At 39.4% G+C, this 13,062-nt stretch overlaps 1 protein-coding gene across 9 annotated transcripts in view; it reads left to right on the forward strand.

The window, feature by feature from the left end:
- Positions 1-13,062, forward strand: part of LOC149207393 (metal transporter Nramp3-like) — a 405,254-nt gene that overhangs the window by 129,972 nt on the left and 262,220 nt on the right. For all 9 annotated transcript variants that reach the window (XR_016252622.1, XR_016252621.1, XR_016252620.1 and 6 more), the window contains exon 8: positions 488-557. Coding sequence is in view for 6 of the 9 variants with exons in the window: in XM_089395710.1 (XP_089251836.1) it covers positions 488-557 (70 nt within the window). In the remaining 3 variants the exon portion in view is untranslated. The remainder of the gene's footprint in view (positions 1-487; positions 558-13,062) is intronic.

The raw sequence follows: 13,062 nt of genomic DNA on the forward strand, positions 1-13,062 counted from the left end.
AGACACGCCTCTTTGTTTAACTTATTATTATTTAATTATACATTATTATGATTAGTATTTATTATCTTTTTATTATTTTTACATAAATTATGTTCATAACATTGACCTACTCTAGTGGTCATTTGTTGGATATTAATAAAATTATCTTATCTCATCTTATCAAAGTTTTTGACAAAAAAAACATTTAGAAATGTTGTTTCCTGATAGAAAATTATTGACGTGTCTGTTTTGATGTTAAGGGATGTCAAGGCATTAAACTGTTCATGAGATTGGGTTGCCTGTTTACTAGGTTGTTATATTGATTTTCATGTATTATCTCTAATTTATTTGTATAATTTAACATCTGCATGTCTTTGTTCATATGGTGTTAGATATATTTTTATGCACACATCTTTTTATGCACCCTCTTCAATCTCATGGTTGTGTATCACTTTAAATTGTCGTAAGGATATGCTCTAAATATGGTTTCATTTATATATTTTTTCAGGCATAATCTGTTTTTACATTCAGCTCTGGTGTTGTCAAGACAAACTCCCAGAACAACTCAAGGAATCAAGGTTCTTGCTTAATTTACTCTCAGGCTTGGGTCAAACCACAAAATTTTTGTTGTGCAACTCCTTGACTAACAAATCAGTAAAAGAAGTCTCTTGTCAGTTGATCTGGTTGTGAAATTATTAATTGAACTCATTAATGTTACATGGGATTTCTATATTTGTCAAATAGTTTCTTTGTCTATGAACATTGATAGCTTTGTGTTGAAGCAGTCTCTAATTGTTGTACAGTTTTTGTTCAAAATTGGGATATCTCTTCTTAATTTTATTCATTTCTGATTTTATAGGCAAATATTCCAATGTCATAAGATAAGATAGCATCTATGGAAAAGACAGTGACATCCATATCAATTGTAAATGATTCAGGAATCATGGTTCTTTCTTATTTTATGTTCAGGTTTTGGTCAAACTATAATTTTTTTGTTATTGTACAACTCCCTGAATGACAAATCAATAAAGAACTCCCCTCTTATTTATCTCTGAAAATTGATAGCTTGGCATTGAAGCATACTCTAATTCTTGTACAGTTGTCAAAATTGGGATATCTCTGCTTAATTTCACTCATTTTCCTGCTTTTATAGGCAATCATTCAAACATCTCAAGCTAACATACCATCTATGGCAATGGCACTGACATCCATATCAATAGTAAATGATTCAATCATTCAAGAGATCAGATAGAGTCAATACCAGAGCTTCTGACAGTTTCTATTTGATCTGCTTGAAGCTGTTTTGTTACCTCTAGGTCCATGAGAATCCTCTAGACATTTTTTAGTAGTTCAATCAAATGTGATGCCTGTTACCCTTATGTTGACATGACTAGGAAATGGCCTTGTGCAGATTCATGAGATTATTTTAGCCTTCAAAAGGTTGGAATGTTGGTGGAGGTTGCTTCTGGGGTGTATCTTTTTCTACACAAATCTTCATCATGGTGGTCATCTAGTCACATCCTCATCATTGTCACCTAGTGTGTTGAAGTTTCTAAGTTTACTTAGTTTAGAAACCCTTCGTGCACTTTTTCTGATTTATTCCTACCTACTTGTTATTTTTTCTTTAACAAGTTATTTACAAAGTAAATACTGAAAATAAACACCAGTGCGTGCTCAACATATTACAGATCAGCAACTAAAAGAAACAAGAACAAACACACCACATGACACCATTATTTTTGGACCAATGTCCTCGGAAAAACCCAATGCGGGAAAACCGGTGCAGCTATTTGAGGGTTTTCTTATTAAGCAATATCAGAGTACAATTTGGGTGCCGAAACTGGCCTACCCAACAGAGAATTTCCTTAGCAGCTATACCTCACAGTTTGAGAGAAATCTCTTGGCTAAAACCCCAGAAAACCCTTCCGGCAGTTCCTTAGCACAAAACTGCTCTACAATCCCAACGTCTGCCCAATCTGGACTGCGTCAGCCACTTCTAGCCCAGTGTTGGCCCTGTGTCAGCCTTCCTTGGCTTGCGTTAGCTTTGGGAGCCTTTGCGTCATCCACATTCGCCCCTCTGGTGCTCTACGCAACACTTGGCTGCCTCTTTGTGGCCTTGCGTGACCCCTTGCTGGCTCTGCATCAAGCCTCTATGGCTGCTGCGTTGCTGTCCCGACACATTCTCTGCCTTCTTTGCTTCTATGTACTCAATGCTCCTGAGCTGCTCTCCCGATCATTGATTCTATCTCTCTTAGCAAACCCCACTATAGAGAATAGAATGACTGATCCTATGGTGTACTTCTCCAAGTGACCGTCAAGCCTCCTCTTATACTTTTCCTGTTGACATCTCAACGGCCGAGATTAAGTCCCTAATCAACGACTAAGTTTAGATCTAGCTTGATCCATGTCTTTTGGACCATTCTAACACAGATTCATATCATTAATATTTTATTTTATCTAAGTTTAGATTTAGGGTCTCCATTAAAAATATTAATTATTTTAATATCTCCCGAACTGTTTAGAATCCGCCCAAATCCTTTCTGGGTATTGGAGATCTCATGTGCCCCAACCTCTCCACCAAATTTCGTGGCTAGAGCACATCCAATGCTACCCCAAATCAAAATAGTGTTGCATGCTTTTCCTCTGAAATGACGATGCATTTACCTAGTTCCATTCATATTCATGTAATTTCCATAATTTTACATAGACAAATTGTCCTTTGTGAGCATGCCATCACTTTTGCCTAGGTGAAATCCAATTCATATGTACATTATCACCACTTTCCACCATTTTGTCTAGATGGTTTGTGTATCGCAACACACCTTAACATTTTATCGAAGTAAAATTCATCTTCATACCCACATATCACTTCACTCAATCTCCGAGAAGGTCCATGGTACCTTTTGTCTATAATTCGTGTTACCACCCAAATTAGCAGCCTTCTCAAGGTCTTCATAAGACGCTAAGATGGAAGACATAGGATAAGTGTGCACTGTCATCTTGGCATGAGTCCCCACTCTTTAAGCCCAACTCCTATTAAAAGGCTATGGGAGGATACTCTTCAGAAAAGATGCTTCACCCAAGAGATCGGTAGACTAGTGCTGTTGAATGGTGTTGTCATTGGTGCCAACGTAAGTCCTTGAACACTCTTAATATACATTTGTGGATTGCATTAAATGGAAGCTCCAATGATCAAGAAGTCCTGTAAGTCCTTGAACACTCTTAATATACATTTGTGGATTGCATTAAATGGAAGCTCCAATGATCAAGAAGTCCTGAAAGGATGAGAAGCTCCTGCAGTGTGGTCATGATGCCATGCTTTTGATGAAGAAAATGACAAGGAAGATCAGTGTCTTTGCAATCAAGACCATCAACATTTGATTGTCCTCGTTGTAATGGTAGGTAGCACACCACATAGCTCCTCACAATTGAGGAGATATGTTTTGTCAAAGTTGGAGCCCCAATATGTGGTCAAGGTGCCCCAAAAATGAATGTTGAAAGACAGCTTGATGATTGGATAAATGTTGAAAGAAAATTTGTTTATTTTGTGTGGGTTTTATCTTCCCTCCAAATGAGGACTATTATAGCCCCAATCAGCTTCAGTTTTTGATCAAAGGATAGCCTAAAGTAATATTTCTATAGAATTTTTATCAAAGTTGGCCTCAAAGGGTGATTAAGGATTGGCTCCATAATTTTCAAATTTCAAATTGTCAAGTCAGCCTGAAGCTTTTATTGGCTTTTCAGCCCCTCTAGAAGCCCCCTCCTCATATAGAGCTCAGATCTCTCCATCATGGGCATCAATCCATTCACGAAAAATCTATCTATTTTTTTGATCTCTACTAGCCTTGTATAGTCACGATGATCTGTTGTTTAGGCCAAGGTTTTTCTGAGGAAGGATTAGTATTATGAGTGTCTTGGTTCTTCGCTGGACAATATCCTTTCTTCCTGAGGCAGAACAGAGGCCCCCTTCAGCCTTCATGAGGCTTGACGTAAGGTCTTATTTCGACCCTGAGGCAGGAGTATGCTAAAGGTTATATTTTATGTGGTTTTGTGGAGCTCGCCTTGTTTCTAACATATCGTTGGTAGTTTGGAGTGACTTTTGGGTATGTATTATGTTCTGCCCCAAAGCGAAGAGAATGTGGTTCAAATCGATGTATTAAGCGAAGTTGTGACACAATTTGTGTGTCTTCCTTTGAATAGACCATCTGAGAATGAGTGCGATGGTTATTGAGCATCGTGCATTTGTCTCAATATGAAATCATTATGAATGTTAAGTTGTGCTGATGAATAGACTATCAATCTGGTTGGCTTATCTGTGGGTCGGGTCTGGCAAAGCTGCTACTGTAATCTCTCATATGTCTTGGCAAAAAATCTTGACATAGGTCAAGTTTATTGACTTGACTGTGGTTATGGCTACAATGTATTTTGTTGAAGAGTTTTCCGTGGTGTATTGGCAAGTCTTGGCATCAATTCGACATGCCATAGGGGAATTATGGTAGATTGGTCCTTTACCCATAAACTAATAAAACTCTCAATTTGGCAAAAGCGATCTCTGGCCATAGATGGTGGCAAGTTTGGCATAAATAGCGGAACCCACCTGGACCATGCATTACAATAGATGGTCACCATAGAAGCTACGTGGCAAGCGATGTTGGATGGCCAAAGTTCTTAAAACTAAGCTGGCCTTGCTACATGAGCTGGCATAGCCCTTGGTAAGCTATCACATTTCGAGTCATTGCGGATACAATGTTGCCAACAAAAGGAAGGGGAGTTTTTCTTGTATTAAGTCTTTATTGATACATAATTAGCTTATATGGCTGGATGGAAACAATTTTTACAAGTAACAATGTAATGCACATATTGATGATTTTCCCAAAGTCACAAATAGATTAATTTTATTTTGTTATGCACGTATCAATATTTTGCCCAAAGTCACAAGTTCGATACACAGATCAAGAGGTTTGAAATAAGTGAACTTTATTTTGTTATGGAGTATATTTTGTCGAAAAAATTAGTAGACTGACGATTCACCTTTTTGTATCTCTAGTATCGATGTTTGACCAATTTGTATGATGTGCAGAGAAAAGGCTATTATGTAGAATATTTAAGTCTTACATAGTTTATTATTGTCATTTTATTTTTGGGAGCATAACTTATCCATATTGAGGTCCAAAAGATGCTGGACAATCGGAGTGCAGAGTCAGTTGCAGTTAGAAGGGTTCAACATTGATTTGACTCATATTTGGTATCCAAAAGCTCTTAATTCTGGACGTTAGTGGTAATTATAACGATATTGTAACAATGATATGACAAGAGCAGAGGTAGTACAATAGTGGCTGAGCAACATATCTAGTGTAATCTTTTATCTTCTATCTTAAGGGTGGTAGGGTGGTGCAAGGCGGAGATTGGAGTCTCCTTTAGGTTGGAGCCTGAGAACACTTCAGAGCAACAGGGTGGTGCTAGGGCAAGTTGGAGCTTTTTTTCTATTTGAGCTGATAAAACTAGGGGTTGGAGACTCCTTCCAGCTGGAGATAGTAAATCAAGGTGTTGGAGCATCCTTTCAGTGGGAGTTGATAAAGCCAGGGCGTTGCAGCCGTAAAGCAGGGTGTTGGCGCATCGTTTTACTTGGAGCTAATAAATCAGGGGGTTGGAGCCTCCTTCCAGTTGTTGTTGGAGAATCTCAAAAGTTGGAGCTTCCTATTGATGTAATCTTTAAGACTTATATTAAAACTATTTGGTGGTTTTTTTCTCGGAAGGGTTTCCACCAAAAAATCTCTTGTGCACTGTCTTTGATGTTATGCATTGTTGAATGGTGTTTATTAAATGTTTAATGTTTACATGTTATGATTGAAATTGTTAAAAATAGCCCAATACTAATTCAATCCCCCTCTTAGTATCGTTGAATATTCCAACAAGTGCCTAATAATGGAGTCTAGGATGTTGATATGAGTTAACTATTATAAAATAAGCCAATTTAGAAATGACATTAACCCATAAAATAACACAGATCAACACTTAAGTTATTCAGAACTCGACATTTCAACTATTTGTTGAAATTTGGGTAGCTCAGAAGGTATTTCCAAGTGAAGAAAACCCACAAAAAGGGAGCTTGTGTAAAAAGTACCCAAGTTTGGATGTTTTGACCCAAAGGTGTGGGCTTGGAACCCAAGGAAACTAATGTTATATTCTAATTTGTTGTTGAGTGGTGAAGTAGGGCCTCTTGAAGGAAAAAGAGGGCTCCCAAGACACACAAGAGGTATAAATATGGAGCCAAAGGAGAGGCTAGACACAAGTGAGGACTTCATTTGTGGTGAAGATCGACCCTAAAGAAGTTGCAGTCAAGTGAAGGAGGCTGAATCAAGGAGTTTTGTTTAAGGTCTATTTGTAGTGCTGGAAGATCAATAGTCAAGGAAGATGGAGCCGTAGTCCTTGTGAAGGACATTTCATGGAGAGCCGAGGTGGAAAAATGCTAGCCATAACCAACAGAAAGAGGGCCGCAGGGTGCAAGGTAAACTAGAGTTGGCTGAGGGTCATTTGAGGAGGGTCGAGTGCCTTTAGGGTTGGGTAAAAGTTGAACAAGTTGCATTGAAGGTCGCTGTAGCAGGCCGAGTTGAATAGGAGATAGATTAGGGCTGTTGCAATAGCTCAAATGCTTAGTTAGGGAAGGCCAAGACCTACAACAAAGGACAACAACGCAAGGGGATGCATAACAAGGCTGGAAAATGGTTGGTTTGGTGTTAAGGAGGCCTACCAAGGGACTGGTAAGGCTGACAACAAGATCAACAAGTGGATCAGTGGGCTAAAGGAGCAACCTGTTGGTAGACAACAAGGCTGCCAGGTGGCAGAGGTTTTAAAGGAGCAGGTCCTTGTCACTAACAGTGAAAGGAAGGCCTGTCGTAGCTGAAGGGACTAGTTGAGGGCTACAAGAAGGCTAGACAAAGGTCTAAAGGAGCAAACCTTTGAGAATTGAAAGGGTTGGTTGCCAAGGACAATAACAAGAAGTAAGATCAGTTGCTTATTCTTTGTTTCTATGGGCAAATGAGAGCCTAAAGGAATTGGTCTCAGCCCTAGTTATATTGGTCAACGGACTGATTGTGTATTATAGCTATGTACTGGGGTTTGTAAAGGGCCATGATCCCTGGTACAAGAGCACTATGGTTTTCCTATTGATGGACTAATAAGGAATGTGTTTTGGGCCATAAAATACTTTGTACTGTTATTGATCTCTTGCTATTATATTCCACTGTGCAAAGTTGTTTTTGGTTGGGCATCTTTAGTATGTTTGTGTTCCTAGCTAGGGCATAGACCTAACCTAGAGGGCGTGGAAATTCCAACATTATATCAAAGCTACTTTGAAGGGCAGCCATATCAAAGTGTACACAGGTATCAACTCTAGGATGGAGCTGTGAGACTTTTGCTGGAAGTAGGAATGTTGCTAACTCACAGTTGGCTAGACATGGAGCAAAATGTTCAACTGAGAACATCTAAATGTGGTCTTGACTGGTTTGGTGATAAGATAGGATGGGAGTTCTAGTGGATTGGTGGAGAACTCAGTGCACAACAGTATGTTGTGTGGCAGGTTGCCGACACTGTTTATGGACTTATGTTGACTTGTCAAAGTATGTTGAGACAGTTCAAGTGCCTTAGCAAGGAATGCTTTGGCATGGACAAGGTAGATTCATGTGGATAGTAGGTTGATCATGAGATAGTATCTTCATTGGATTGGAGAGTTGCACATCTAAATGAAGCCAAATATGAAGTATGGGAAACCAAAATGAAAGTCCATTTGCAAGCTCAAGGATATTATGTATGGCAATTTGTTGTTTCTGAAGACACATCCACTGACAAATCTAGAAGGTACAATAAAAAAGCCATGAATGTTATTCCTAGTGCTCTGCTAGATCTTATAAAAGCTAAAGTGAATCGATGCTCATCGACCAAATGCCTTTGGAAGAAGCTACACGATCTCTACTCAAAGAAGCATGCAGGTCAAGATGAAAATGATGATGAAGATCGAGATTCAAATAAAGAAGGTTCTCAGAGCAAAGAATCTTACAATGATAATGAAGAAGAAGGAGTAGTTGACATGAAGGCAAAATTTATCAGTGCTTTATGTGACATTAGCAAAGCAAGGAAGCGAAATTAGGTACTCGAAGAAGAATTTACCCTGCCAAGGCATCAAGTGCAGGGAGTTGAAAAGGAGGAGAAAAACTTAACAAGCCAGTTAGAGGAATCTGTAGCAGAAGTTAGTCAAAAGCAAAAAGAACTTGATGTATCTCTAGCAGAAATAAACAAGCCCAGAAAGAAAAGTGAAAGACAAAAGGAACAAATTCAAGACTTTGACAAAGTCACAGAAAAGGTCACCCTTCTAAAACTACAAGTAGAAGAGGCAGAAGAAAGAAGAAAAGTCTTGAAAATCCAATTTTAGGAAGATATTTCTCAAAAGAAAAAAGAACTTGACACTGCCCTAATTGAAATAGACAAGATAATGAAGGAGAAATTACTGGATGACGAAAGGAAGAATAATGACATTGCTCAATTGAAGATGAAGGCAAAAGAAGTAGGTGAAGCTCCATGTGATGAAGGCACAAGTTCCATATCCCCAAAGAGCAAGATTGATGAGAAGCCTAATAGCAGGATCCCTCATTGAAATGAAGGACAAAAGAAGATTAAAAATGTTGCGGCTCCAAGAAGTAATGTTGAAAGATTCAAGGACATGGATCAACAAAAGGCTATACCTCCTCCAAAAAGGAATGAATACAAAAGATCATCTAGACAAGACAACTCATCCAGGTACGCTAGGTTGTTTAATGGTTATTGTTTTTCATGTACTAACTTTGGACGTATTGCTAGGGATTGTAAAGCTTATGATAGGTACGTGTTAATTTTAGGTAATAATGGTATGTTCTATGCTTTAGAGCAATTTTATTTCAATTCCTTTATTAGCCCAATATCAATATCCAGTTTAGCAATCACATCAACATGATAGTAAAATGCAGAAAGAATATAAACATAAACAGTAGAAGACAAGCCAAGACAAGAGGACACAAGATGTCGCACTAGCCAGGGACAAACCCCAATGTGGGGAAACCCTTGACCAATTCTTCTTATATTCTTCAATAGTTCTACAGAGAGATAGTACAATTTACAAATCTGATAATTTATGCCAGTAGCAAAAAGCCCTAACCAGAAAAATCAACGCTAGTCAACAGGGCAGATTGCTTCCTCAATTCAACTCGGTCAAACCCAGTCTACTTCTGCCTCCAACAACAAATCTAATCAACCCAAAACAGTCCAAAAAAGTCTAGTCAACGCTGGTCAATGAATGTCAACTCTGCGACCAACCCTAGTACAGTCTACGCTGGTCAAAGGAGAGGTTAGTTTGCTTCAGTGTTAGTGCCCAGATCTGCGGCTTGCTAGGACAGGGATACCTCACCCAAACTGAAGTAAAAAAATGTCAATGCTTCAAGTCAACGCAATCAAACACCTCCCTGTAGCTCAGTCAACACTGGTCAACACAGTCAACAGAAATATGTCTTCCATTCCTTCGCACGTGTGAGAGAGAAGAATGCCCAGAAATGCGTACCCAATCATAAGAGGAGAGAGAGAGATGTGAGATGAGATGATGATGAAAATGACTTGAGGTCTCCTTCTTTTATATGCAACGTTGAGGATGAGTTGGGGGTTTGAATGCCTGTTTTACTTGGTGGCCGACCTTGACAATTTGTCCATAATATAAATAAATTTCATATCTTCATTTGTACATGTCGGAATCAGATGATCTTTAGATCAATCCTACACCTCTCGGAAAGAGGATTCCAAGAGAAATATCAGTGGTCATAAATAAGATGACCCATGTGGAGTTTGGCCCTAGTTGCCAATTTTAACACTCCCTCTCAACTAGGGAGAACTCCATCTGCTAATCCATCTGCCAATCTGTACTATCTCTGCCATCAATGCACTTCTCTGCACTGCTCTGCTCTGCAGAACTATGAAGAAGAAGATGTATGAAGAAGAAGAAGTGATCGAGAATGTATGATACCATTCTCTACTGACCCGAAGTTAGTCCCAATTAAAAGAGAGTGTCTCATACCACTCTTAATGACACGAATTCAGTTCCAATCAAAAGAGAGTGTCTCATACCACTCTTACTAACTCGAAGTCAGTTCCAATTGATCCTAGATCAATATTCGTCATCCTACATCGGGAATACGGTAGTACACGATGTGTCCATCGGTAGTACTATGGTCCCTATCCTCATTTCTCTAGTCATTGGCCAGATGAGAGGTTGAGTCCCAGACTATATGGGTAGGATGTGTCAGCAGGAAAAGGATGAACTAGTCATCCTATTTACATGTCGCCACTGGGGTATCACAGGGTAAGGCTGAGCCACTCACCCTGTACACGGCAAACCACTAGGGGAAGGCTGAACCACTCACCCTATGGTTGCTCATCGCTCCAAGAAGTACCCCAAGCCCCCCGAAGCTCCCAGAGCTCAATGTCCATATCATACAGGACCCTCATAAGAGGGTCTCTCCATGACTCCAAGTCGTTCTCGAAAGGCCAGGAACTTGACCTTCCCTAGGGGCTTTCTCAAAATATCGACGACCTGCTCATCAATCCCAATGTGATGGAACCTTATTGCTCCTCGTTGTACCATATCCCGGATAAAGTGGTACCTAATATCTATATGCTTGGAGCAATCATGAAATATGGGATTCTCTGATAATCGGATCTCACTCTGCTTGTCACAGAGGATCATGGTGGTATCCAACACATGTCCAAATGACTTACTGAAGAGCTTTCTCAACCAGACAACTTCAAAGTGTTGAAGGAATGTAACTAGTCTAGGTCTTCATAAATGTAATTTTGATATTTGTATTTATTCAAGAAAAGAGAAATTATTTGTCAATGAGTTTCTTGCTCCTTGAAAATAGGTCAAGCACATTTTTGTGCTTCTAGAAAGTCAAAGTCAAAATGTAATTATGATAAGACCCTTTGAGGGCATGTTACATCATGTATGTCAATGTAGAAGGTCATGGAAACACCTCCAAGCAAAGTCAAATCCTCTCCTAGCATCAACGAAGTCTCCAAGCAGCAAAACAATGGATAAAAGATGAATTCTAGTGTAACTGTCATGTCGGCCTAGAGGACAGTCAAGTCGGCCTAAAGAGGAGGGACAAACCTCTATTTATAGAGGATGTCCACTCCTCATACAATGTACAACTTCACCCTGAAATCCACAAGCAAGAAGAGGATAAAGTAAGACGAGGATAAGCCAAGGAAAAGGGTTACAAGGATAGCGTGATAAGGAGATAGAACAACAAGGGTAAAAAGACAGTTTCCAGGTCAGCGACAACCACACGTGCGAGCTTCAGAAAGGCCTGCCTGTGGCCATAGCAACAGGAAAATAAAGGTCATTATATATCACTGTTTTGGGTGCAAAATAGGCCTACAAGGCCGCTCTCTCCAGCGAAGAAGGAAGGAAAAGTCAACGAGGATAAGAGGACTATTTGAGGGCTACTGTCCACACGTGCAACAAGAAAACACTTGCAGATTGGACAACAGTTGAAGGTGGCAACATGAATAGCCTCATTCAGATGTGTATATAGGTCTACAAGGTATCCAAAGGAAAGCAAAGAAGACTCTATCTATAACGAAGTAAAGAAGCCCTAATATTCTAGGGTTTCCTAACTTAGACAAGCAACAAAAGAAAGACGAAGTGCTAAAGAGACAAGTACTGGAAGACAAAGTTCCATGTGCCAGAAGTTATAGTGCAAAAGGAGGGAGGATTTGACTTATGCTTGGAGGATGTCCTAGTCAAGGGTCTAGGGTTTGGTAGTTGTTCAAATAAGAAGCTTCAATAAGAGAAAACTTACGAAGGTTTTTCCTCTCAAGAGTGGAGAGGTTTTGTCCTTGGCAGAGAGCCAAACTTTGTGTTCTTGTTATTTTGTTTTGGTAGTAGTTTGATGAAGTACACAAATAAAAACTAATAATAAGAAGAAGTATAAGCTAGAGGAAAAGTAAAAAGACTCCACAAACTGTTATCAAGTAACGAAGAATCATCACAACACTTTTTTGCCCTAGATTCTTCAACATGGTTTCAGAGCGTAGGTGACACATCAAGGAAAGGGAAACTCAAGAACACTCATCAAAAGAAGCATCAAGCATAGAAGTCTCAACCACTTCAAGGACAAGAAGGGTCTACAATCCATCATTCACCAAGGAGGTCTACAAAGCTAGAAGAAGAGCCTTACATAAAGGCACCTACAAAGAAGAGCAGATTGGAGTAGGACCTACATCAAGCTACAAGTCATCAAGCAAATCTCATCATCAAGCAAGTCCACTTGAAGAAGGCAACTTGAAGAGCATCAAGATCCAGGGAAGACAAGCCACCAAGCCTTCAAGGAGGAAGCAATTCCATTACATCTCAAAATCTATCAAGTAAGTACATGTCCCCTTCTGAATATACATCAATGTCTTTTTGCAAGGAAAGCAATAAATTGGTAGGTACCAATAACTTTCTTGCATGGAAGAAGAGGATTGATCTACTTCTCAAGGAAAATGAACTCCTAGAGCATGTCAAAGGGAATATCATTATCCTTGCTAAGGAGCAGACTCAAGCCTTAGCCAAGTACAATAAGGATGAGACAAGAGCTCAAAGGATTCTGATAGAATCAATCAAAGACTCTCTCATTCCCTATGTCTCCAAGTTTGAGACATCGAAAGAAATTTATGATAAGCTAGTAGAGCTATTCTCGGTATCCACCATCGGAGAAGTAATATCTTTGAGGAATGAATTATACAAGATGAAGATAACAAAGGAAGGAATAACTCCCTACTTCATGAAAATCTCTGAAATGAGAGATCAACTTCAAGAGCTTGGGGAAGTCATGTCTGACAGAGAAATGACAACTGTTGTACTCAATGTTCTACCTGAGGAGTGGGGAAACTTCACATCAAGCATATATGCCAAGAAGGAAGCAACCACTCTTAGTGAAATGTGGTCTCTATGCAGAACAAAGGAAACCAGACTTAAGGCAAAAGAAGATGTGGGATCAAAGGAGCAAGCATTTGCTACCA

Source organism: Pinus tabuliformis, chromosome 1_2, assembly GCF_031772625.1.
Source record: "Pinus tabuliformis cultivar Carrire ecotype Pingquan chromosome 1_2, CPIR1, whole genome shotgun sequence".
In the NCBI taxonomy this organism is placed as follows: Eukaryota; Viridiplantae; Streptophyta; class Pinopsida; order Pinales; family Pinaceae; genus Pinus; species Pinus tabuliformis.